General features: G+C 38.9%; 1 protein-coding gene across 3 annotated transcripts in view; it reads left to right on the top strand.

Moving 5' to 3' along the window:
- The window catches only part of TNPO1 (transportin 1), a 67922-nt gene that overhangs the window by 22581 nt on the left and 18194 nt on the right, over positions 1 to 27147 (top strand). For 2 of the 3 annotated variants that reach the window (XM_032674803.1, XM_032674804.1), the window contains exons 5-14: positions 12726 to 12875; positions 15657 to 15763; positions 16746 to 16879; positions 19319 to 19400; positions 20096 to 20218; positions 20656 to 20774; positions 23202 to 23262; positions 23907 to 24075; positions 25559 to 25711; positions 26856 to 27081. In XM_032674803.1, coding sequence (XP_032530694.1) covers positions 12726 to 12875; positions 15657 to 15763; positions 16746 to 16879; positions 19319 to 19400; positions 20096 to 20218; positions 20656 to 20774; positions 23202 to 23262; positions 23907 to 24075; positions 25559 to 25711; positions 26856 to 27081 — 1324 coding nt within the window. Of the gene's footprint in view, positions 1 to 12725; positions 12876 to 15656; positions 15764 to 16745; positions 16884 to 19318; positions 19401 to 20095; positions 20219 to 20655; positions 20775 to 23201; positions 23263 to 23906; positions 24076 to 25558; positions 25712 to 26855; positions 27082 to 27147 lie in introns of those variants that run through there. The other variant, XM_032674805.1, reaches the window with a different exon arrangement.

Here is a 27147-nt window from a genome sequence, read left to right as displayed (position 1 = left end):
ATCCCCTCCCTCGACCGGCTGGTGATGCTTTGCCTGATGCCCCCAGGACACGGTTGGCCCTCCTGGCTGCCAGGGCACTGCTGACTCAGATTCAACTTGCCATTGACCAGGACTCACATGCCTGTCTGTGGGGCTGTTCTCCAGCCTCTTCTTCCCCAGTCTGTACTTACCTCCCAGGGTTGCCCCATCCCAGGTGCAGAATCTGGAATTTGTTAAACTTCAAGTTCATGATTGTCCAGCCCTCCAATTTGTCTTGGTGTTTCTGCAGGGCCTCCCTGCCACTGAAGGAGTCAACAGCTCCTCCCAATTTGGCAAACTTGCTTAGTTTACCTATTAGGAGATAATTACTTTATCAGATCACTAAAAATTCCATGGTTTTCCCCAATATGCTGGCTAATTATTCCTTTCCGTGCTTCTGTAGGGGTATTGTAGTGCAGGTTTAAGAAAAAGGCTTTTCCTAAAAGATTATTTGTTTAAAGTCTTGAAAGAAAATTAGTTGGGTTGTGGATTGTGTTGTGTGATTCAGTGCTTCTGGGATGCTTTCCTGAAGCTCCATATTCTGAACATCCAGAATCAAGAGTATGGGATCTCCATTATTGTTTCTTTCCCTGTCCCTGAAGCCCATACTAGGAAAGCGTTGCTACGTCATTATCTGAAGCTCAGCTTGTCTTAGGTAATATCTGGTTTGGCCTTCAAATAAATCTTTAAGGGTAAGTTGGAGGTATTTAGCTAGCTATTTCAAGCCATTCCTTATTGTGTCTTACAAGCTGAATATAGTCTACTTCAATGTGTATTTCTTTGTATGCTTTTTTAAAAATCAAACTTTCTTACTCAGTGATGTTTGGTGGTTTTCTCGTGTCAAACCTAAGTGTACTTAAAATGCCAGTATCAAGCATTCCTATGGAGTGTTTTCCTACAGAAAGGGAAAGTGTTGCTGGTGTTTCTAAAGGCACTTCTGTTCACCAAGCAGTATTTAATTCAATGCAGTTCTGATGTGCCTCCTGCTTGAAAGGCTATGTGCTGGTCTGATTTGGTCTGTGATGGCTCCTCTTATTACCACCTCTTTCTAGATTTTCAGAAAGCATATTACCACCTCTTTCTAGAGGTGGTAGTATGCAATTTACCACCTCTTTCAGAAAGCATACTTGCTGTGAGGCCTTAGGATGATAAAACCATTTCAGTGTGTTTGTTAGCTTGTAGTGCTGGGCCAGGTGCAATTGGATAGCTGACCACTTTCATGAAGCCAAATCTGGCCTAATAAAGGAATGCCCATTACCACTTCTCATGTACAAATTAAAACACCTTTCCTTTAATGTCAGAAGGGAGTGAAACCCAGAAAAAAACCCCAAATACTTTTAATATTACTGATAGTAGTACCCACAGTATTTTTACCAGCTACAGAACTGAGTTTATTTACTGTCTACAGAAAACACGCATCTTGATTCCACAGTTTGATGCTAATAATAGGCTAAGCATTACTCCTGCTTTTGCAAAGCATTTTAAACTCCTTTCTTCTCCTTCAGTAATGACATAATTCTCTCCCTTCAGAACTGCATGAAGCTCAGGTACTCAGCTTTGCCTTCTGCTTTGAATAGGCATTCAGGAACAACTGTGCTATGACAGAGTTACATAATCATCAAAGAACGATAGAATGGTTTGGGTTGAAAGGGACAGTAAAGATTAGTTCCAACTCCTCTGCCATGGGCAGGGATGCATGCAGCTCATTACATCACATTACTCAGGGCCTATCCAACCCAACCTTGAACACTTCAGGGATGGGGCATGCACCACTTCTCTGGGCAACCTATTCTAATGCCTCACTATCCTCTGAGTAAAGAATCTCTTTCTAGCACCTAATCTTTTAGTTTAAAAACATTCTTCCTGTCCTGTCGCTATCTGCCAGTAGAAGAAATCACTCTCCCTCTTTTGAGTACTGAAAGGCTACAGCTGAGTAAAGAGAAAGCCTTCTCTTCTCCAGGCTGAACAAACCCAGTTCTCTCAGCCTTTCCGTATAGAATAGGTGCTCCATCCCTGTAACCATCTTGGGGGACCTCCTCTGGCCTTGCTTCAATAGGTTGATGCCCTTCCTATGCTGGGAACCCCAGAGCTGGATGCAGTGCTCCAGGTGGGGTCTCGCTAAAGCAGTGTAGGGGGGTGGAATCACCTCCCTCGACCTGCTGCCCACGCTGCCTTTGATGCAGCCCAGGATGTGTTTGGCTTCATGGGCAGTGAGCACACGTTGTTGGGTCATGTCCCATGACCACTTTTTATCTGTAAGAACCTCCAAGTCCTTCTCTGCAGGACTGCTCTCAATGGGTTCTTCTCCCGGTCTGTATTCGTGTCTGGGATTGCCCTGACCCAGGTGCAGCAACTCCACTTGGACTTGTTCAGCCTCATGAGGTTCTCATGGGTCCAATTCTAAACTTGTCCAGTTCTCCCTGGATGGCACCCCTTCCTTCTGTTGTGTCAACTGCACCACTCAGCTTCATGTCATCTGCAAACCTGAGGGGGTGCTTGATCCCAGATAACAACAGTGACTGCAGTCTGCACTCAGCCATGTAGGGAGTTTATAACAGCTTAGCCTTACAGCGGTGGACTGGGCAACATTACTTTCCTGTGAGGTTGTCTGCTTTATCTGAAGTCTCACATACTGGCTGCTCAAGCAAGTGTAGATTCAACAGGACAAATTTTTATTTTGGTATCTCCAAGGAAAAAGCAGTCACATAACTTCAAGTGATGGATGATCTCTCAATCAGTAGATACACTACTGATAAGAGGTAACTCTGGCAAACTGTAAGTCTCAGGAGCTTTAAGCATTCCAAAATGGCAAGTGCTCCCAGTTTTCTCATTTTCCTCTCCAGAAAGAAAGGAGGCTGATGAAGTTGTAGGTAGCAACTGAAAACTAAAGAGACTGAAGATGGATTTCTAATTGCTCAGAAGAGGAAGAGCAGCCTGGTCACACAGCAAAGCTTCTTTTTCACTGGTACTCTTAGCCTTCCTAGTAAGAACTCTCATGTAGCCAAAAAAAGACAAAAGGATCTAAGTTCCTAAAATAGTAACAAAAATGAAAGATTAAATGTATAAAGGTATATTGAATTAAAAGCAGTCTGTGCTCTCCATTTCATTGCTACTAGCTACTTAGGAAGAACACCTCCACTAGTGCCAAAATTATGTTCTGATGTTTACCAGAGTGCAACTGCTAATTGAAAATCTGATTCTAGTGTCCAGAAAAGTCCGTCAGAATTAAAAAAAAAAGGAAATGCACTGAGTATAGCCCTAGGAAGTAAAAAGGAAAAGATTTTCTTTTTATTAATAGTGCATTAAGGGCATATTAGGGGAAGAAGCCTTACTGGCAAGTAAGGATATCAGAGAAACAAAGCAGTTGGGCCATAAAACAAGACTTATGCTTGCATGCTACCACACAAGTTTCTCTTAAGCTATACCTATAGAATATAGGCAGAAGGAGAAGTAGTCAAAAATTCCTCTGGGAAGCACCCTATACAGCACCAGTGTTGTTAGTGCCCTGTAGCTTGTGTTTCCCAATACTCAGCAGTTTGTACTGGGTTCTGAATTACTCAGTTTGATAACACAGCCTTATTTTACTTATCCAAGTAATCCTTCTACTAACAGCTGTTCAAATGACAGATTGTCACATATTTTGATATATATCATTCACCTTTGATATATTCAGAGAGTGACAAAACTACTCATCTGACCAGGTCATTTCTTCAGATGGATTAATGACTCTAAATATGTATTCTCTCACTACCAGATGCTGTCTAAGCAAATTCCATTGCAAACCTCATAATTTCCTTTTCCTATGCACTTGACTAAGTGCAAAAGTCTATGTTGTCATCCTCCCACCAGCCCTCAAAAAGTAAATGCCAAAGAAGAGATGACCTTACTTTTAAAATGTTCTCAAAATACAGCCCTGTCCTGCATTTGTTATGTGGTTTGGGACCTTGTAGTGAATCGTGCTCCCATTTTGCTGAATCTATATTTCTTATTAATGATTCTTCTACTCTTAATAGAATTCTAGCACTGATTTAACTGCTGCAGTAGGAGATGATACATAAAATTACATGAGAGAGGAAAAGTGCTGAGACACCCAGTTTGTGGAGATTTGGTAGAGAAGCCGAAAGTAGGAATGAAACCAGAGGATTAGTTCTTTAAACTTTTCCTGGTTTTGCAAGCCTGTAGAGATGTACAAATTTTGGCATTCTAATTGACGTGTGTTCATTATTAGTTAGAATACAGAATCTTCCATAACTAACTGTAGTTGGTTGACCTGGCTGGATGCCAGGTGCCCGCCAAAGCCGCTCTGTCATTCTCCTCCTCAGCTGGACACGGGAGAGAGAATATAACAAAAGCCTCATGGGTTGAGATAAGGACAGGGAGAGATCACTCACCAATTACTGACTCTGGCAAAACAGACTGAACTTGAGGAAATTAGTTCAGCTTATTACCAATCAGCAGCGTTATAGATGGTGTGTCTCCAGGCCTCCCGACTGGAGGCCAGAGTAGACCAGTTATGATGATCAATCTGGCCAAGGCTGAGATGATGTTTCAGGGAGTCCTTGTATCTCCTCTTTGGGGCTCCTCTCTTGCAGCAGCCGGTGGCAAGTTCACCATAGAGCAAGATCTTAGGGAGGCGGTGATCTTTCAGCTGTCTCCTTTGAGAACGCACACAGGATCACTCTCGAGGAGAAAAGACAATGCAGAAAGAACCGTGTCTTGCAGAATACACCACCTAAGGAGTCTTTCTGCTGTGCCTTTTGCAATTGGACATGTGTATCTCGTATTGGCCTCATTAGCCACCAGCGTGCTTGTAACAACTGTGGATAGAGCCTTCCTAAATCTTTGTTCACGAAGCCCAGCCATGATGATTACCAATCAAATCAGAGTAAGGTAATGAGAAATAAAGCCAAATCTTAAAAACACCTTTCCTCCCACCCCTCCATTCTTCCAGGGCTTAACTTTACTCCCAGTTTTCTCTACCTCCTGTCCCCCACTGGTGCAGGGGGATGGAAAATGGGGCCTGTTGTTAGTTCATCATATATTGTCTCTGCTGCTCCTTCCTCCTCAGGGGGAGCACTCCTCATATTCATCCCCAGCTCCTGTGTGCAGTCCCTCCCACAGGAGACAGTCCCCCACAACTCTTTCAAACCTGAGTCCTTTCCACACACTGCAGTTCTCCACAAGCTGTGCAGTGGGAAACCCTTCCATGGAGTGCAGTCTTTCAGGAACAGACACTGGTCCAGTGTGGGCTTCCCACAGGGTCACAACCTCCTTCAGGCATCAGTCTGCTCTGGTGCTGGGTCCTCCATGGCTGCAGGTGGATATCTGCTTCCTCCATGGGCTGCAGGGGGACCTGCTGTCTCACCGTGGTCTGCAGGGGAATCTGCTCCACTGCCTGGACAATCTCCTGCCCCTTCTTCCTCACTGTCCTTGGTGTCTGCAGAGCTGTTTCTCTTCTCTGACTGCAGTTGCTCTTGTGTGGTAACTCTTTTCTTTTCTTAAATCAGAGAATCACAGAATCATAGAATATGCTGAGTTGGAAGGGACCCATCAGGATCATCAAGTCCTACTCCTGGCCCTCCACAGGACAGCCCATGAATCACACCATGTGCCTGAAAGCATTATCCAAACACTTCTTGGACTGACAGGCTTGGTGCAGTGACCACTTCCCTGAGAAGCCTGTTCCAGTGCTCAACCACCCTCTGGGTGAAAATCATTTTCCTTATAACCAGCCTAAATCTCCCCTGACTCAGCTTCATGCAATTTCCTTCAGTCCTGTCACTGGTCATGAGAGTGAAGAGATCAGCACCTACTTCTTTGCTGTTATCCCAAAGGTGATGCCGTCACTGCTGATGGGCTTACCCTTAGCTAGCAGCAGGTCTGTCTTGGAGCTGTTTGTCACTGGCTCTGTTTGACTTGGGAGAAACTTATGGCAGCTTCTAAGAGAAGCCACCTCTGCATCCCCCACCCCGCTACCAAAACCTTGCCAGATAAACTCAGTGCACTAACCAACAAGTTAATTGTTGATCAGCAGTTCAATACTCTTCCCATATTGTCCACAGTTCACTTTTATTTACAACACTGTCTTCAGAAGCAGAGCTGTTGCCACTTATTATTCAGTAAATATGCAAAACTCAGCATCAGCAGAACATTTCCAGCTTTTTTTTGGTGCCTTACGGACATTCCTTAGCTTAGGCAATTGTGTTAAATTATTTTCCATGACTCACGAGTCAATTGAGAGCACTGATTAATTTCGGACTAGTCACTACGTTTCAAGGTCATTGATGTGTTCAGATACACTGAATGTTTTGAAATATCATCACTCCACCCTCTGACATGGTAGTAAACCATATCAGTTTAAGTCAAAAGTGTTATACTTAAAGTATAGTCTAGAATCAAAAAAAGCAGGAATTTTTGCTGCCAAGAAGCTCATTAAGCTGTTTCTGTATCATATTCTTATATGTTAGGACAGAAGAAATTAACTAATTTTCTGCTTCCTACTACACTGCTGTGGTGGGATCCTTATTTTTTTTTATTTTACCTCTTTTAACAGAGACAGTCTCATTAATGCATCAGAAGTCTTCATGTGCAAGTGACACTAGTAACTGTCAAGACACATTTTGTATTTGTAGATAGTAAATCCATATCGCTACTTGAAACATAGAATGAGAGCTTATTTCTGAGAAAGACTTAACAGCTTTAAGATAGAGATTGATAGGCAGTTAAAGTCTCACCCCTATGTTTAATGTTACCAATATCACAAGAGTAATTCAGCAAAATATAGCCATACTCATAAATCGTTATATCACAGCTTGTGAATGGACAAATGCTATTCTCATCTGAGGTGGGTTGACCCTAGCTGGATGCCAGGTATGTACTGAAGCCACTCTCTCCCTCTCCCTCTGCAACTGGACAGGAGAGAAAAAAAAACAGCTAAGGATTCATGAGTTGAGATAACAGCTGGGAGGGGTCACTTACAGGTTACTTTCATGGGCAAAACAGACTCAAAGTGGGGATAGTACTTAAATTTATTACTAACAGGATAAGAGCCAAAGAGTGAGAAATAAAAGTCTTAAAAACACCTTCCCCCCACCCCTCCTTCCTTCCATCTTCTCCCTTCCCCCCCCCACCCAGCAGTGCAGGGGAAAGGGGAATGGGGATTGCGGTCAGTTGTTGTTTCTGCCCCTGCTCAGGGAGAGGAGTCCTTCCCCTGCTCCCGTGGGGTCCCTCCCACGGGAGACAGTCCTTGATGGACCTCTCCAGTATGAGTCCATCCCTCAGGCAGCAGTTCTTCCTAAACTGCTGTCCCGTGGGTCACTCCTCCATGGGGTGCAGTCCTTAACGATTGAGCTGTACTGACGTGGGTCCCCCAAAGGGGCCACAGGTCCTGCCTGGGAAAAACCTGCTTCAGTGTGGGCTTCTCTCTCCACGGGCTGCAGGTCCCTGGTAGGACCCTGCTCCATCTTAGGCCTCCCACAGGGTCACAGCCTCCTTCATGCCTCCACCTGCTCCAGCATGGGCTCCTCCATGGGCTGCAGGTGGGTCTCTGCACCCTGATGGTCCCCTATGGGCTGCAGGGGCACAGCTGCTCCACCATGGGCTGCACCACAGGCTGCAGGGGCCTCAGCTCTAGCTCCCAGAGCACCTCCTCCCCTTCCTTCTGCACTGACCTTGGTGTCTGCATTGTTGTTCCCATGTTCTCACTCTGTTCTTCCCTGACTGGAATTCTTTCTGCGCCATAACCTTCTATTCTTAAATATGTTATCACATAGGTATTACTGTTACTCCTGATTTGCTTGGCCTTGGCCAGTGGCAGGAAGTCCATCCTGGATCCGGCTGGCATTGGCTCCACGGGACAGGGAGAGATTCTAGCAGCTTCTTACAGAAGCCACCCCTGTAGCCCCCCCCCCCGCTACCAAAACCCAGCCACAGAAACCCACTACATCATCCCAGTTACTTAGTTCTTTTAGTAATCTAGCATAGCACAGGAAGGACATGGACGTGTTAGAGCAGGTACAGCCAGAGGAGGGTCACAAAGATGATCAGAGGGTTGGAGCACCTCTACTATGAGGAAAGGCTGAGAGAGCTGGCATTGTGCAGCCTGGGAAAGAGGTGGCTTTGGGAAGACCTTACTGCAGCCTTTCAGTACTTAATAGAGGACCCGTGAGAAAGACAGGAACAAACTTTTTAGCGGGGACAAGGTGTGATAGGACAAGGTGTAATGATTTTAAACTGAAAGAGAATTGGTTTAGATAAGAAAGAAGTTTTTTAGAATGTGCATGGTAGGACATCGGAACAGGTTGCCCAGAAAAGTTGTGGATGCCCCATCTCTCAAAACATTCAAGGTCAGATTGGACTGGGCTCTGAGCAACCTGGTCTAGTTGAAGATGTCCTTGCCCATGGTGAGGGGGTTGGATGAGATAACCTTTAGAGGTGCCTTCCACCCCAAACTATTCTATGATTCTAAAAGGCATGGTGAAACATAGCTCACGGGGACTTGAGTTACAAAACCTGTTGCTTTCACATATGCACCCTGTGTCATACAAACCCTCATTAGAGGAAATAGGACTGTTTGAGGGCACACTTTGGTTCTTAAAAGCACTGCAGTAGCCCTAGAATAATTAATATGTGCGTTATGTGCATATGCATCCATTTGCTCTGTAAAGCAATTGAAAATTTGCTGAGAACCAAATGATGATTATGTTATATGGTTTTATTATAAAGTGAGGCAATGTGAGAGAGGCAATGTGAGAGAGTTCATCTTCAACTGATGAACTGTTTTAGCACCAAAGACGATACCAAATGCGAGAGGTCTGCTTCACTTTCATTCTTTTTCTTGTACTTTAGGTTCTTATCCACTCTCTATACTTCCAAGTTGACTGAGATAGAAGGAGGCAAGACTGTGAGCTTTTTTGATGGCTGAAGCATATAGCTGTCAGAACTAATCATAGAATCTATGAAGATTGAGGAGTGTCTTACTCAGCTCTTAGGCCATCAGCTTGTAATCTTGGTGTTACAGCAAGAACTCCATCCAGACCTATGTTACTGTCTTCTGACAGTCCAGCTGTCAAGTTGTTGAACACTCTGGATTCCATGAATATCTTTGTGCAGTTGTATTAGAAGATTTTTTCTCAAACTAAGATTTTTGACTATGATGTGATTTGTTTGGGATTTTTTTAATGCTCGAAAATCAGATTCTGTGCCGCTTCTCTGTCTGAAGTAGTTGGTATTTGTTTAGCACAAAGTCCTTCTTTGTGATTTCTGCTTGTCACCTCTCAGTATGGTGATAATTGTTTTTGCTTTTTGTTTTTAATCTTTATTCTTGCTTCGTTACTTCTTTTTCATTTGTCAGAGATGCAACTTCCACTGTGAATCGCATGGAATCTTTGTTGCAGATAACTGAGATAATCACCTGCTATGAAGAATAGTCTTTTTGTTATCTTGCCTGAAGGACTGGATTAAAGACGTTTCAAGCTGCTGCACACCCTAGGATAGTTCATGAAGGAAAAAAATGGTCCTGAAGTTTCACCTTAATGTGACCTTGATTTTTATCTAAACAAACTGACTAATCTGTCTGTTTCTGACACAGGGAACTTAATAGTGTATGTATCTCTGCTTGGTTAAATTGAAACTGTTGCCTTATCCATTTTGTAGCTGTAGCCAGGCATTCTAAAAGATTAATGTTTTTCTTTAGTGCACTACTTTGTATTTTCATCCTAGAGTTTATAGTGGCTGATTTAGTGTACTCTAATCAGACTTTGGTTGTCACTCTGATTTCTTTCACCCCACGAAGATACTGATAGTTGATACAGATTTACAGTAACTGTTGTATTTAGTATCTGTGGTTGCTGCTGCTGCTGTTTTGTTGTGGCTTGCAAGGTTTTAAAACATGGAAATTAAAGAAGTCCCGTGGCTTCTTTTCTCGCCAGGCATAATTTTAAATCATAGTAATAATTGATGGAGGATTGGATTTCTTGAAGATGTCTGTGTACCTATTATTGCATGACAGCTCCGTAAAACAATCAGAGTCTGACGTACTATAGTGGTGTAAGAGTTGATGTGAAGATTTCACTTTTGATTCAGAGACCATGTCAAGCAAACTTGAGACTGATAAAGAGTTCAAGCGATAACTTCTTTCTTTAGGTCAATCTCTACCATATCTTTACTGATGATATCTTTGAAACTTTTTAAACATTTACAAAATTATTTGATTTGATTTGCCAAATAACAATCCTAATACCGCTCACAAATAAGTTCTGTGGTTGGGAAAAGTTTGTCCACGCATACAGTCTTTAGTATTTTATTTAAAATAATAAACCCTTTCTTCCCTCCTTCTCTATTCTCCCAGAAAAGTTTCTGGCCCTTGAAATGCAGTACTGTGCAAGTGAAATAAGTTTTAATTTTTACATTGTTTAGAAGTTGGTGAGTATTTAAAACAGTAGGTAAAGTTGTAGAATTGTTTCAAATATATATTCATTGGATGGCTTCATGGTTTATAAACTTACTGAATTCCAAAGACTATATTTGTTTATATATCAATGCATTCATAGTTATGGAGCATTATAACTGATTCTTCTTTAGGAAAACTGAAATATGAACATCAAAAAAAAATTAAAAATTATGTGATGGCAGTGGTTTTAGCACTCAAAATCAGTTTATAAAAATGAATTTTAATTTCTGATCAGCCAAACAAACTCCTCACTTCTGAAAAGTGGTATTTCTATGCTAACTAGCACAGACCACATATATAAAGTGTCCAGTGTCTGTCGGTCAGTGTGGTGTACTGAGAGTCTTGGTGTTGTGATGCAGTAACTTTGGTTTGAAAGTACTTTAAGTTTGAAAGTTGTATCTCTTAATTTGCTTATCCTTATTTCTGTTAGAATATTAATAGTTTTGAAGGGCTGGAATAGATCCATGTGTAAACTAATTCTTGGCATAAAAGAAGTTTCCTTATGTCACCCAAATCAGCACTTTATACAAAAAAGTCAAACAGGTGATTAAAATGCTGATTAAAAGTAGCTTCCAGTGCTGATAAGGGTTTCTGTAAACTGTGAATTTAAATTTTCTTATACTGTAAACTAACACTTTCTATATAGAACATTCAGATTTCTCTTTCAGCATATTTCAGAACATATTTCGTGCCCTTGGTTGAAGAAACAAACATGAATCTGCTCCACTATAAATGAAAAATCTAAGCTACTCTTCTCCAATTCCTCCACTTGGCCCAGTAACTTAGAGAAAGTTCAGTGAAAAGAACTGAAACTGTTGACTGAACTTAAATTCTTACTCAGTTCAGGTCAATTCTAGCTGCATTTTTCTTACGGTTCACACTGTGTAACACTTACCTGTTAACACTGTTTAAAGATTTTTTTCTTTCTCTCTCTAATTATTAATTTAATAGATTCGATAGAATAGCTAATTTCTGAAGGAATTACTGTACTTAATTTTCTAAAAAGATTGAGCACTGTATTTCTGTGGGATTAGAGGGTAGTAGTTTTACTACATAGTCCCTACATCATTCCTGTATCTTACTATGGTGAAAGCAAGTTTGTCATCAGTTCCTTACAGTATCAGTGTTGCAGCAAGCTAGTTAGTATAATCAAAATGTCTGTCTTCTGCTATCTAATGTCTTTAATGAGTCTCCTATGTCCTGTGACTTCAGATATATTTCTTACCTGTATGTCTATTCAAAACTTTTTCTTAAAATGTAGAGTTTGTAACACTGATATTCTCATATTGAATAAATAGAAAAAGTGTATCACAGAATATGCTGAGTGGGAAAGGACCCATGAGGATCATCAAGTCCAAGTACTGGACCTGCACAGGAAACCCCAAGAATCACACCATGCGCCCAAGTTCAAATGCTTCTCGAACTCTGTCAGGTTTGGTGCTGTGACCACTTCCCTAGGGAGCCTGTTCCAGCACCCAACCACCCTCTGGGGGAAGAACCTTTTTCTAATATCCAATCTAAACCTCCCCTGACATGACTTCAGGCCATTCCCTCAGGTCCTGTCACTGGTCACCCCAGAGAAGAGATCAGTGCCTGCCTGTCCTCTTCCCCTCATGAGGAAGTTGTAGGCTGTGATGAGGTCTCCCCTCAATCTCCTCCAGGCTGAACAGACCAAGTGACCTCAGCCACTCCTCATACAGCTTCCTCTAAAGGCCCTTCACCATTCTCGTTGCCCTCCTTTGGACACTCTTTAATAGCTTTACATATTACTCATACTGTGGTGCCCAAAACTGCACACAATATTCAAGGTGAGGCCGCCCCAGTGCAGAGCAGATCAGGACAATCCCCTCCCTCAACCAGCTGGTGATGCTTTGCTTGATGCCCCCAGGACACGGTTGGCCCTCCTGGCTGCCAGGGCACTGCTGACTCAGATTCAACTTGTTCTTAACCAGGACCCCCAGGTCCTGTTCTGTGGCACTGCTTTCAAGCGTCTCATTCCCCAGTCTGTACATACATCCAGGGTTGCCCCATCCCAAGTGCAGAATCCCATGTTGAACTTCATATGGTTGGTGATTGCCCAGCCCTCTGATTTGTGTACTCTGAACCTGAAAACGTTTGCTGGGTGTAGCTGCAAGGAGAGATAAGGGAATGAAGATTAATATCTCTATATAAGCTTTAATCTTTTTGCATTGTTCTGGAAATCTGCTTTATTCCTGTGATCTGATTGAAGGTTGACTGTAATTACTTTCTGTTGCAGATGAGCCAACACGTTCCTTGAGTGGTCTTATCTTGAAGAATAACGTAAAAGCACATTTTCACAACTTTCCAAATGGGGTAACTGACTTCATTAAAAGTGAATGTCTGAACAACATTGGTGATTCCTCCCCCTTAATTAGAGCTACTGTAGGTAAGTTTGCTCTTATTACTGCATTCTTCATACTGAAAATGTTACTCATATGGGTGAGAGCTGCACTGGTGACATAAAGTTATTAAACCCCTAAAAGTGCTTCTGATAATTGTCGGATTTTAATGATACATTTCACCATATTTTAGTATTTTTCTTTACCAAGAGTATAAAAAGTCACACTTTTGATTCTTATTATCGTAGAACTGATACAGCAATTCAGTTCATATTTCTTGAAATGTAACTGAATGTAAGTTTCTTTGAATCTACTAAAATTGAGCTTGCTGCCAGCTTCTCAACCTAAAAATGGGAATAAGGCAAAGGTCTGACTTAACTATTTCATTACTCTGGTTACATCAAGGAAACACTTCCTTTAGTTGATTTCCTGCACCCCACTGCCCATATGCACAGAAATGCACATCCCTTCAGGGAATCATCGTACTATGCATAAGGCATTCACATAAGGAGGTTCTGTTCTTAAATACCTTCTGTCAGAAGACTTTCACTTTTCAGCTTGCTAACCGTGTTACTTAGTATGCTGGTCAGAAGGAAGGGCCTTGTCTAGCCCAAACCTGTCAAAAAGCTTCAGGCTACTAAACTGATTTATTTCTTTACTTTGATTATTCTTCTGATGTCCATATTTCTGTACCTGAAGTGTTGCAGAGAAAGCCATGAAAGTGTTGGTCTTTTCTCTGGTGTCTCTGTTCCCTGCTGGCCAAATGAAGCAGAAGGTGTGTAGGGAAAATTTCGCTTTTGGAAAATGATGCTCATTGGAAACTGATGAAGATTCTTTTTAGCGTGAACATAAGTCCCTGAAACTTAGTTTTATGTGGCTGCTTCCTGATTGTTCTTAAAACCTTTTGCAAAGTGTCAAATGTTATAACAGTTGCCTCTCTAAGTTCCTGGTAGTCCGTTATTACTATCTTTTTTTCTTTGTCTCTACCACAGTGTCTCTTTAACATTTCAAAAGCACTAAGCACAGTGTTAAATGGCTTTCCCACAGATCCGTACAGAAAGTTTGTAATGGCATGTATGATCTGAACTGCATACATCTCTGTTGCAAGGGCCAGTGGCCTCAAGTCACTTCTTGCCTATGCATCTGGAAGTATTTCCTCCTAGTTTGTCCTGTTGCTGTCTGGAATAGGCCTTTTGGAAAAACACTGAAAGTAGGTTTTGAATTCAATAGTTTCCTTCAGCTGTGAAAGCTTGGACATATTACAAATATAGCCAGACCATTTATCATCTTCTGAAAACGCTTCTAGACCTTGAAACGATCTTCAGCTAACTCTTTTCCTAAAACTACCTATCCCTTTGAGGCTTGTAATGATTTCTGTCACATGTTAGTCCAGAGGAGTCCAGGAATTTCATTCTTACGTTTGTTTCTGAACTTGTATTAAATGTACAAACAAACTTGTGCCAGATCTAAGTTAAAGAGACAATTTTGCAAATTAAGTGCTTTGACTAGGAGGCAAGAAAGTTAATTTATTTTATTTTTATAAAAGAAAAAGAAGTGGTTAAGATCCAGCATCACTAAGATAAGTATTTTCTATTAATGCATCTGGTGTTTACAGGATGATAATATTCAGGAAGAATGCAGTCTTTTAAGACTCCACAGATCTCCACAGGCTTTTGGGAATCTTTTCTATTCAGTTGCAGTTATGAAGAGAACTGTATACAAACTACTTCTGGAACTGTAAAACTGTATTTGGCTTCTGTCTTAATTTTTGCGCTTTGTCTGTGTGAGTTCTCCAACCTGTTGCAACAAAGGAAACATGATGCAAAATATTGTTTAGTTGCTGTGTGTCCTGTCCAGAATGTCCTTTGCTCTGTGATGTTGTCCTGTATTCTTGTGTATTGAACAAGAATTTTAACATTTTATTCCAAAGAAAAATGATATGTTGTGATTAGCTCAATGAAAAAGCTTGGGAAGCTTTTTCCATCACTTTTCACTTGAGAGATTACTGGCTGTAGTAGTATCAAGTTCTTCTATGTTCATATTCCTTAGCAGTAACTTCCGGTAGCAGAATGGATTATACTACCTGTTTCATTTTGTGTTGAGGCAAAATGAACTCATGCAAACTCAGTCCTAGTTTTATAAGCTGCCTTCCCTGTTCTTGTCACCTAATTAGTTTTTCTTGGGATTTCTGGAAACAGAATTAGTGACTCTCTGGGCTGACCTGTCTGTTTGCTGGATCTCACAGCCCATAACTGGATGACTTGCCTGTGTTTAAGCTCTTTTTGGGTATCTTGGTCTTAGAATGTGTCCTTAATATTTTGTGTAAGCGCAGTAAAGTTGCAAACACATAACTTAGCACTTGGTTGTAAGTTTATTTGACAGATTGGCACATTGATGCTTTTGTATCATCACAAACAAGAGGTGACTTGAAGTGGATACTCTATATTGAAGGTCCAGACTTGCACAGTGTTTAGTAAATTTAGAGCCAAAGTTGCCCTGCCATGTTTTTAATTATTATTTTATATTCATATATATGTGTATAAGTGTTGTAAATTATTATTTCCTTAAGTGAAATTACTTTGTGCTTGATTTCTAATGTCTGAGTCCTTCAGGGTAGCGGGAAGGAACAACCCACCTTTGCTTTTCAGAGCCCTTCAAGTAACATGTGCAATTAAATGTACTTCCTTTTTTTATGCATGCCAGTTTTTAACAAAACAAGAAATCTCTTAAGTCCTACGATATCTGAGAGGAGAAAAATAAGAAAAATCGATATGAACAATGTGAAAGTATGTGAGATCTCATTTCCTTCATTACTCTGTTTCCTTTAGGCATTCTGATAACAACCATTGCCTCAAAAGGGGAATTACAGAATTGGCCAGAACTCTTGCCAAAGCTTTGCAGCCTGTTGGATTCTGAAGATTACAATACCTGTGAGGTAAGGAGATTTATAGAAAATTAAAGAGTATCATCTGAATTTGATTATTTTTATCTCTCTTCACAGAGACTTTGTATAGGTATAGTATTGTGTGCATTTCTGTGTGTCTTTATACGTGTCCATGTGTTCTCCTTGGAGAATAGTGGCTCAGTTTGATACTTTCTTCTCTACCTGCAGTCCATGTTCTTACTGTTCATTCAAATGAATTTAGGTTTTTTGCATAAAAGCAGAATAAGATTGCAGATGGATAGTTGGCGTATCTCAGCTGAGAAGTGTCCTGAAGTTACTACTCTTTTAGGCATCGTCAGTGTCATTTAAGTTGACCCTGAATTTTCTCTTACATAAAAGTAGAGTTCATTCTTATTGTAACTTAATCTGGAAAAGTGATCTGTGATTGCTTGCCATTTGAATTACTTGATACTGTCTCCATGGAAGTGTATGAAACATTTTGTATAAAGTGATCCTCAGAGATGACTGATGGTCCAGATGCCATGCTGTTGTGTAGTGTTTTAGTGCTGCTTTCTCTCAGAAAAAGAAAAAAACGCTTGAAAACGGAACTCAAATTGAGTGTCATCTCTGTTTTGCCCCATAACAAATCATGAAAGGAAATACATTTATATATGTAATTAAATTGGTTACTCCTGCCCCATTCTGTTAATTTATCAAATAAGAGCTAGCTTTTAAACATTTTTTAAAATATGATTGAATAGATGAGCATTGAACTCTAAAACTGAAATTACGACTTATCCATTACTGACTCACACAGCTTGAGAGCTGGCAGATGCTGGTTTAAATAAAATGCCTTTAAGGATATTTCAGTTTAATCCATATTAAGTTAGCTGCATTTACAGTGTTAACTAGCTACAGATACTGTGTTGTGCTGAAATTACCTATTGTATACAAAGTCTGAAATTTGGTGTTCTTCAGAATGTGAAAGAATATATTTATTTGTTTGTTTGTTTACTTATTTATTTTTAAACAGGGTGCTTTTGGCGCTCTTCAGAAAATATGTGAAGATTCTGCTGAAATTTTAGATAGTGATGTGTTGGATCGACCACTCAATATCATGATACCTAAGTTCTTGCAGTTCTTCAAGCACAGCAGTCCAAAAATACGGTAGGTTTATATACTGTGCTTACAGTTACCTGTAGACTTTATGTTTAAATTTCATTTACATGAGCAGCAAGGCTGCTATTTTGTAGAGCTGTTTAAAACCTGCTTTGTTTTTTTTAAATAACCCTGCAGAGATTGACAAAGATTCCATGCATCAGTAATTTCCATGTTTGTCTGCTTGGTTAATGCCACAATCTCCCCTCTCAATGATTTTGAAAATCGTTTCCTTAAAGTTTTTGCATATTATTATGAAAAAATTCAGTGCTGGGGTTTGCACTTAATATTCTGATTAGAAATAATAATTTTGCATTCCTTTTGTAATGGCTTCAGCAATAGGAGAGTAAAAATTCTTTTGCTGACAAAAGTTTCTGAGCTTTGGTGAAAAAAGTTCTGCTTTTAACTGAACTTTCAGCTGAATGAAATTGAATGGGCTCATCATCTTTTCACTGTAAAACCATATTAAATCTCTCTAAAATAACAGTGTGGAAGAAAAATTCCAGAATTAAATTGTTATTTCTAATATTCGTTACAAAGAACAGTAGCCAGAGTACCTCTGCTGCAAAAAAAGCTAATGGCATCCTGGGCTTGAGTGTTGCCATCTCGTTAAGGAAGGTGATCCTTCCCTTCATCTTCCAGATGAGGCCTCACCTGAAGTACTGTGTCCAGTTCTGGACAGTTCAGTGTGAAAGAGACATGGATATACTGGAAAGAGTTCAGCAGAGGTCTGAGGAAAGGCTGAAAGAGCTGAGACTCATCAATGTGTGTAAATACCTGAAGAGAGGGAGGAAGAAAAGACATGTCTGGGCTCTTTCCAGTGGTGCCCAGTGACAGAACCAGAGGCAGTGGCCACAAACAGAAACTCAGAAGGTTCCCTCTGAACATTAAAACCACCTTTTTACTGTGAGAGTGATCAAACCCTGGCACAGGTTGCCCAGAGAGGTGATAGAGTCTCTATCCTTGGATATATTCAATAGCCAGCTGAACATGGTCCTGGGCAACTGGCTGTAGGTGGCCCTGCTTGAGCAGGGGGGTTGGACCAGATGATTTCCAGGGATGCATTCCGGCCTCAACCATTCTGTGATTCTTAGTGATTCTGTGAAATGTGTTTTTAACTTCTGTTTGAAAATTATATTGAAAAATTTGGCAACTTGGAGGTGGCAATTCTTTACTGCCAAGAGTGGTAGATAGTGAAGACTTAAGAGGAAGACTGTAACTTAGAATGTATCATGCTACGATTCTGATAGGGTTGAGAAATTTACCTATAAAAGATGCACACTGTGAATAATATGTAATAAAGTGTGAACTTGGTCTTGTGGAAAGATAAAACTTAGTAAGTTTCACAGAATATTCTGAGTTGTAAGGGACTCACAAGAATCATCAAGTCCTGCTCTTACATGATTGGCCCATTCAAGGATCAAACCCATGACCTTGGTGTTCTTAACATCATGCTCTAACCAACTGAGCTAATCTCATAATCTCCTTTCTGGAGCTGGGAGAGATGGAGAAAACATGCTTCTTTCCTTACTACATTATACAGTCTCTCACTTGTTTCTTATGCTGCAAGGTTCCTGGCTTTGAGACTGTTAAACCAGTTTCAAATTTAAAGCATGCTACCTGCTGACCCATAGCCTAGTTTGAGTACATACTGCTGTGGTATGAAAAGGACTAGTAGTGTCAGTACAATAATACCTTATATTTAAATCTATCGAAAGACAACTTTTGAACAATGTTTTATGAGACAGTCTTCCAAGAAATATCTGAACAGAATAAAAGTTTAGAGTTACACTAGTAAAAATACTGTAATGAATCTTCAAAGGGCATTAGAGGTAGTTTTGCCTTGTGCCTCTGCTTTGAGAATTTGACTTTTGTGTCTGAGAATGAAAAAGACCTGTAAGTAATGGCTTTACATGAAACGGAATAGAATAACAATGCTTTGTTTTTTTAGAATATTTCTACCATGAGTATGTATCCTACTACGAGTGTGGGTTTGTTGTAAGCTATAGTTACATTGTTGACACATATTGGTCTCACTAAATTCTAAAGATATTGCAAAAGAAGTTGCATACTTAGCAGCAAAGAAGGTCTTGCTTAAATTTCACCATATTGACTTGTATGGAATTATTAATATCTGAGAAGATCACAATCATAATATAACCAAAAAGAACATCATTACATACTGTTCAGAACAAATGTGCCAGCCATAGTCATCCTACCCTGTTTTCTTTTTACTGAATAGTTTATTTTAAAATATTTATTAGTTATTTCAGAGTATAAGACAGTATTTAAAATGTGGTTTAGTATTTTGCTTGGTTAGACTACAGATATGTAGATTTATTGTCTCTTGCCCTTAGAAAGTATTTGTTTAATGTTTTTGCTGCCTATGTATGCTTTAAAAATGTTTTTAATTCATGAAAATATGTATTTTAACTGTTCCATTTGTAGGTCTCATGCTGTGGCATGCGTCAATCAATTTATCATCAGCAGAACTCAAGCTCTTATGTTGCACATAGATTCTTTTATCGAGGTGGGTGTGTATTCTTGGTTGGAGTTAAGTGACTATCTGATTTATCAGGAGTTTTGAACTGTGTTTTACAACCACCTCTGCTCCTAAACTCCCCATTTTTGGTTGCCCATTCTTAGTTTCAGTCCCCATGGATTGGAGTTCATTCTGTATGCTTGTGCTCAGAGGTAACCACTCAGTAAGCCCAAAAAATAGACTTATTTTGAAAGATGTTTCATTTTCATAAATAGGGTAAGCTCTTGCTGTGTAAAGGTGGAAAAGTAATGACAATGGTCTGTCTCTTACCTGTCCTGGAAAGTGCATGTCACTGGGCCTGTTTGTCTGTCTGAATACTGCTACTAAACAAGGATGAGAAGGATTCTGAGTTATCTAGACTATTTGATTTGCTACTCTTACGTACTGACACAATTCTCTGTTTACTGATAGAATTTACATTTAGAAGAAAAAAAAATAATCCAGGAAGTACTGTTCTTGTGCTGTTGTTAATACTACACAGTGTCATGATTATGTGTAAAATATGTTGGGAGTGTGAATTTGCTAAACCATACATCTTTAAGAAATAAAATAGTATTCTGAGGTGTGGGGTAGGCGAGTACAGAAGTACATATTTGCATACTTTAGTTTGCCAGCAGTTTCATTTTTAATAGAAATTGAACTTGATGAATAGAGGCTTTTCAACTGTTACGGTTTCCTAACAGAATCTTTTTGCACTGGCTGGTGATGAGGAGCCTGAAGTACGCAAAAATGTTTGCCGTGCTCTGGTAATGTTGCTGGAAGTTCGGATGGATCGCCTTCTTCCTCATATGATTAGTATAGTTGAGGTGAGTTTAATTTTCTAGATTACCTGCAGATTCCCCTGTTCGGTATTGCAGAAGTATTAACAAATAAAAAACATTTATCAGAACAGCTATGTTACTCTTCCTTCAAGACTGAGATTGCAAAAATTTCTTTTTATCTAATTGCCAACTTGACACTGTGTTTGACAGGCAGTGCATATGGCAGTTGTTTATTCTTCTTTAAAATAATTATCCTAGAATGACTGGGATCAAAGTCAAGGCATTGCTTGACCCGAAATGAGAAGATTGTGTTAAAAATCTAGCACTGCTGCTGGTACTGCCCCAGTTTACATGTTGAAGCTGTCACTTTTTTGGATGTGTAACATAACAAGGATAAGGCATGTTATTTTATATAGCTGAGGTGCTCTTTGAGCTACTAATGAATAAGTTCTAACTTAAATATTTATTTTTATATTGTGTAGTACATGCTTCAAAGGACCCAGGACCAAGATGAAAATGTGGCTTTGGAGGCTTGTGAGTTTTGGCTGACTTTGGCTGAACAGCCAATTTGTAAAGATGTATTATGTCGGCATCTTACTAAGTAAGTATTAAGAATTACAACTCATTAAACTTAAAACTTCAGTTGATTTGTTCCTGGGTACTCTTTTATAGAGACTGTATCTAGCTTGCAGTATATTTAGACGAATTTTCCTATAGCTAGTTCTTGTGCATAGTATAATTGAAAAGACTTCTGAAGATTTCAGACCCAGTGAACTCCAAAAACAACTTAACTGTGTCACTGTAGTACTTTACCTCAAATTTAATAAGCTGTTAAGCTTCCCATGGATGCAAAGATATGGTAACATGCACTTATGCTCAAATAAACGTCTGCACATGACATTACTTGTAATACCTTGTGTACCATGAACATGTTGTCTTGACTACTGCTGATGTGGGCATCTCTGTGCAATGCTTCTATGCGCATAGTTGTGCAAAAAGTTCCTCGTTTTAAAAAGAGCATAAGACAACATGACATGACCTGGATTTAGGAATCAATTTTATATCAATTTCTATTGCAATTTAAACTTGAAGAAAGCATGTAGAATTTGTTCCTTTATAATTCTGCAGCCTGATAGTAGTTTAAGTTTCAAATATTAGTTTTTCTAACTTTCAAAAAATTATCCTATGCCTCAAAATATAGGACATTGATTGAATGGGAGTGAATATCTATGTGTGAAGTGTAAACACTTGCATGTCTGCAACGGTGCTTGTAACTTTCTCCAAACTAATCTGAAGTCTTTTACAACAGGAAATTAATTCTTCAGTGTTGCCAGCAAATGACTACTCTTTCTTTTCATGTATGCACAGAATATTTTTGAAATCAGTAAAGACTCTCAAGATTTTGAATGGAAGAACAGAATGACAGACTGAAGGGGACACATTCTTCTCAGCAAAAATAAGCACTGTAGATGTGAAGTAAATAAAAAAAAAAAGAAGGAAAATTCCAGTTTCCATAAGCAGTGAAAGCAGAAAACTGATTAGAACACGGCACTGTAGCAGAGAAGGAATAGAATTAAAAACAGGAGAAGCAATGTTATGAGAAATGATTTTTAAATTTTAAAATGGTCTTACTTAGTTTCTAGTTTTGTAGTTCAAAAAGAAAAAGAATGATAGCACCGTTCTTGAGTCCACCTGTTCCCTTCCCAACACACATTATGTAGTTAATGACTGCAGTATATAACTGTATAATTATACAATATATAATACATGTAACACTAAGAGTTAATAACTATTAGTATTAAACCTCTTTTGGCTACATGAACATTGACACTGCAACACCATCATACTCAATTTTTAAAGAAAACTTTTTAAACAAAGCTTTAGAAGCTTTTTCTAGACAAACAATTTAATAAGAATAATATTACATTTTTTTCCCATGATCTTTTAATGCCATGTGCATTGAAGGCAGGTTTTTTTTGGTGAGTTCTCTTTGCGTAGGGAGCTATGTAAGTTTGTCAATACTTGATGATAATCTTAAAATTTTGTACACTAAATTAAAAGTGGGACAAGATTTTCTTAAAACATGTTCATGTGATATCTAACATCTTGTTCCATTTTATGCTTGTAGCCTTTCTCATAAAACAGATACTTCACAAATTATGCTGCAGAAAAGCCAGTGAATTAGTGATAATGTCTATACTTGCTGTTCCTTCATTCAAAGTTTAGAACGTAATGTGCCAGTGCAGTGTGTGAATATTAGTGCAAGCCTTGCACCTTCAAAAACAATCATCCTCAGCTGCAGAATATAGCAAGATTGAGTCTGTCACTGTTGCTGGGTTGTCCACTGTCATTAGCTTCTTTTGGCTTGTAATACATATTTTTATGGATTTTTTTGTTGTTGTTGTGATGAATGTGTTTCTATGTGAAATATTTTACTTTTTTCCCTTAGTACTTTTTTAGCTGTACATCTGTATGGTTGGAGTCCCATAACCATAACCAGTTTAATAACGAAATAAAACCTAATACAGATTAGTCAAGATTTCTGCAATGTTGGGGTCTTGTTTTACTGAAGTAGTCACAAAGTGATAGGAGGACTTAATATTGTTAGGCTTCCATATTTAACAGTAATGAGGTAGAGTCTTCATCCACAGGTAAATGAAGTGACAAGTAGTATTGAGATAAGTCAAGAGTCACCTTATCATGTATATTATAGGAGTTGGAATTCTTACTGAAAACCTATGGATGTAATTTCTGAAAGGTGCTTCGGAATAAATTCATCAGTTGTGCCAGCTGGCTACTTCTGTTTAAAAGTTTGTAATTTGAAATTAACACTTTTTCTCATTACAAAGTATTGCATAATTTTATGACATGGAGCTTGGTTCAGGTAGTAGCTTTTGTTCAGGTACTAGGTAAGGTTTTTCTTTTGGGTTGGGAGGTGAGGGTTACAACCAAAATTATAGTCTGTATAGCTGAAAACTGGCTTGCTTTTTTATGTGTTATTTTAACATGCATAAATATTTCTTTGTAGGCTGATACCTGTGCTGGTAAATGGTATGAAATATTCAGAGATTGATATTATTCTGTTGAAGGTGAGTATCAGTTTCATTTACTTTAGAGGAATAACTGGTTAGCTTCTGACCTATAAAGCAGAATGATTCAGATCAGAATGGGTAGATCTGGCCTACCATTTGTTCAATGGAAAATTAGCTTTCTGGGGCAAGGTATGCTGTTCCAAATACTAAATGCAACTGCTGCTATGTTTGTTGGAAAATAATCTGTGGCTCTCCTGCTTTCCCCCAGTCCCCGCTTACCCAATTTAGGCAGAGCTGGGATACTATTGCCATGAACTACTTCAAGAATGCAGCCTAAAAAATGTTGAGAATCAGTGCTAATGGCTTCCAGATTGAATACATGGCTTTTTTCATGACTATGTTTCAGAATATGGCTGTGTACCAGAATTTCTCTATTATTTCTTTCTATTTCATTCCTATTGAGTAATTTTGTAACAAGAAGGATACTTTGTGGGTGAGAGTATCTCTCTTGCTTGTATCTTCTGTCCTCTTTCTGGTAAATTTGTCTGGAGAACATAGGAGCATTTGCATTTTGTTAGTTGGGCAGCTCAAGTGGGATGTGAATCTTACATACTTACAAAGTCTTGGACTAAAACTACATTGTTAACTTCCTTGAGCAATATGGTTGGACTAGTTTATCTGATAAAACAATTTGATGACAGGGGGATGTTGAAGAAGATGAAGCTATTCCAGACAGTGAGCAGGATATAAGGCCTCGTTTTCATCGTTCAAAGACGGTGGCTCAGCAACATGAAGAGGATGGTATTGAAGATGATGACGATGATGATGATGAACTTGATGATGATGATACTATTTCTGACTGGAATTTAAGTATGTCAAAGTAATGTGTAAAATATTTTGAAATAGATCAATTTGCATGATACAGGAACCACAGTAAGAGAAGTTTGTGTATAGGAATACTGAGTCTTTGTTTTTGAATACAGAAAGAACTATCTGCTGACATAATTGGTCGATGTGTTGGAGGGGGAGTATTTCAAATGACACTTTGACTTTGTAGCTGCATTGGCAAAAGCTATCCATCTGAAAGCTTATTTTTTAACTTCAATATGGCAGGTTGAGATAAAAGTATTTAGCTGATGCAATTCAATGGAGCTTTTGGACTTAGAATTTTAATTCTATGAGATAATAAAAATCATGTATCACCTGTTTAACTTCAGTTAAACATTGATCAGTGGAGCAAGCTTAATAATGCTTTCTTTAATTTCAGTCTTCTCTAATATTGATTTGTGTTTTATTTGGGGTTTGTTTTTAATTCCCTATGTGAACATGCTACTACTTATGGCCATTACTGGTAGTTCTTTATCATGAGAGGAATTTGCTTCTGACCAGAATACAGTACCGTAGTTATAAAGAGAGGAGATAACTGTGAGGAAACCAGAATTCTGGTGGCCTCTGTGTGTGTCATAGTACCTTTCAGCTAAGAGGCCATGTTGTAAGGAAAGAAAATGCCACAAACTGGTTTTTAAGTTGTGAAATTTTTGACAAATCTGATTTGAATATGTTTTGGGAACGACCTCACTGTGGAATAATGTTCTGAGATTTGGACATAGCCACTTTTTTTTTTCCCAAGGCCACAAGTTTTCACAACAGGTGAACATACCTTCAGGATTATGATTAAACAATTTAAAAATGTATCTGGAGAACTATTATTGTTGTTGTTGTTGAAAATATGATGCAAATATGCTTGTTTCTGTAAAGCCACTTTTTGGGGAAAAAAAATAGTTTTACATTCCTAGTGCTGTTCTTGTCACTGCTGTAAATAGAGATTGCAGAATTAAATACATATTTTCTGAAGAAGATAGCTCAAATAAATAAGGTGCCCTGTGATGCACAGTTTTGATTAAGATGGTGAGAAGGCTGAAGTTGTTTTGAAATAGTGGCCTGGAAGAGAAATAGCAGAGCAGTGTAGAAATCTGTGATGACAAATGTTATCTGGATTTCAGAAAATTTTTGTTATCTAAAAATCAGGATTGTGTGCCCTATTTCTTATCCAGTGTTCTATATCTGACTTCCAATTTGAACAGAGAGGAAGCAATCAGCACAGCTTGACAATAAGGAGCATTGCTTACTGATGAGACCAGTGTGATCCACTGTGAGAGATTAAGAAGGAACTGATATTATAATGACTGTGGCTTTGCACCAGAGCACGGTGGATCACTGTGTTGTAATGAAATGGAAGTATTTTTCCTCCTAATGCACTGAGAATCCAGTGGCAGCTCAAAATAAGGATTATATTGCCTAACTACAACTATTTGTATAATAAGCAGAGATTAACACTGTTAATTCCCTTCAGGGAAATGTTCTGCTGCTGCTTTAGATGTCCTAGCCAATGTATTTCGTGATGAACTTCTGCCACACATCTTGCCCCTGCTGAAGGAATTGCTCTTCCACCCTGAGTGGGTAGTTAAAGAATCTGGTATCCTTGTTCTTGGTGCAATTGCTGAAGGTAAGGCAACAGTGCATATCAGGTTACTGATTTTTTAATTGGTTCTAAAGCAGCTCAGATGAATTTACTTATGCAAACAAGTATATGTTCTTAGCTGGTTTAGTTTCAGTGATTAATCTCTGCATCCACTAGTAGATGACTGCAGTTATTTAATTGTTAATTTTCAAATTTATGCATGTTTGGGAGGTTAAATTGATTACATAATTTCTTTTATTTCTCCCTGTCTTAACTTTGCAGCATACAGTTGTTGATCACTCATTAAATACTACCTTGGTTTCGTAGAAGATATTTTTTTAGAAATGTTTTTCAGAAATGGAGAAGACTGCTCCTGTGACTTCAGTACCCTAAGCTGCCTTTTGTGGATGGTTCCCCAATTAAAATAGGAGAACTTCCGTTCCTTTTTACTTACTAACAGTCTTGTCTGGCTTTTTACCTGAAGTTTCAGCATCTCTGTCAGCATCTTTCACAGGCTGAAGAAGTACATTTGGGTCTATGCCTGGATTATCTTTCTTTTCCCACGGTGTCTGATGAACCTACTTTTTTTGTTGTTACTAGAAAACTTTTTACTTGGTTTTGATTTTAAGTTAAGCAAGTGAAAGTTAATATTTCTAGCAAATCTCAATGTATTACTGCCCTTGCTTACTTGAATAGTGTAGCTTTTATTGGTGGTCATTATTTGTATGATATTAGTTAAAAACAAGAGGAAATTTGAATTTTTTAAGGATTCCTTTTTAATGTGATGATTTCTTGTCAAGCCATAGTCTCTATTTGTTTTCTTGCTTACTCTGAGTAGACTGATATAGAACCTTCAAGCTTTAGAAACTCATTTTATTTGAATGTACTTGCTATACTACATTTAATAAAGCAGAATTTCTGGAGACTGAGTAGAATTGTAATAGAAAGCACTGAACTAAAATTGTAATAGAAATGAATGTAAGTTTAATTGGACGTTTTAATTACTGTTTATGTAAGGTTTCTTTTTAGGACTTTATATAAATTAGGTAGACTTGCTTTGTAGATTGTGAAGATACCAGTTAACTTTGCATACTGTGCATAGAGTGAAAGTATGTCTCTTAAAGGAAACAGAAAACCATAGAACTTTTCGTTAATTCTGGTGCTGCAATAGCTGTATTTTTCCTTCTAGGCTGCATGCAGGGTATGATTCCATATCTTCCAGAGCTAATCCCTCACCTTATTCAGTGCCTCTCTGACAAAAAGGCTCTTGTGCGCTCCATTACATGCTGGACTCTTAGTCGCTATGCACACTGGGTAGTTAGTCAACCCCCAGACACATACTTGAAGCCATTAATGACTGAGTTGCTAAAGCGTATCTTGGATAGCAACAAGAGAGTACAAGAAGCTGCCTGCAGGTAAGCCAAAGCTTAAGCAAAAATAACTATCCATGACACAGCTTTTTTTTTCCATAGGGAAGCTAT

This window comes from Chiroxiphia lanceolata, chromosome Z, assembly GCF_009829145.1.
Source record: "Chiroxiphia lanceolata isolate bChiLan1 chromosome Z, bChiLan1.pri, whole genome shotgun sequence".
NCBI lineage: Eukaryota > Metazoa > Chordata > Aves > Passeriformes > Pipridae > Chiroxiphia > Chiroxiphia lanceolata.
Note: the sequence above shows the minus strand (reverse complement) of the source record. Positions and strands in the feature narration are given on the sequence as shown.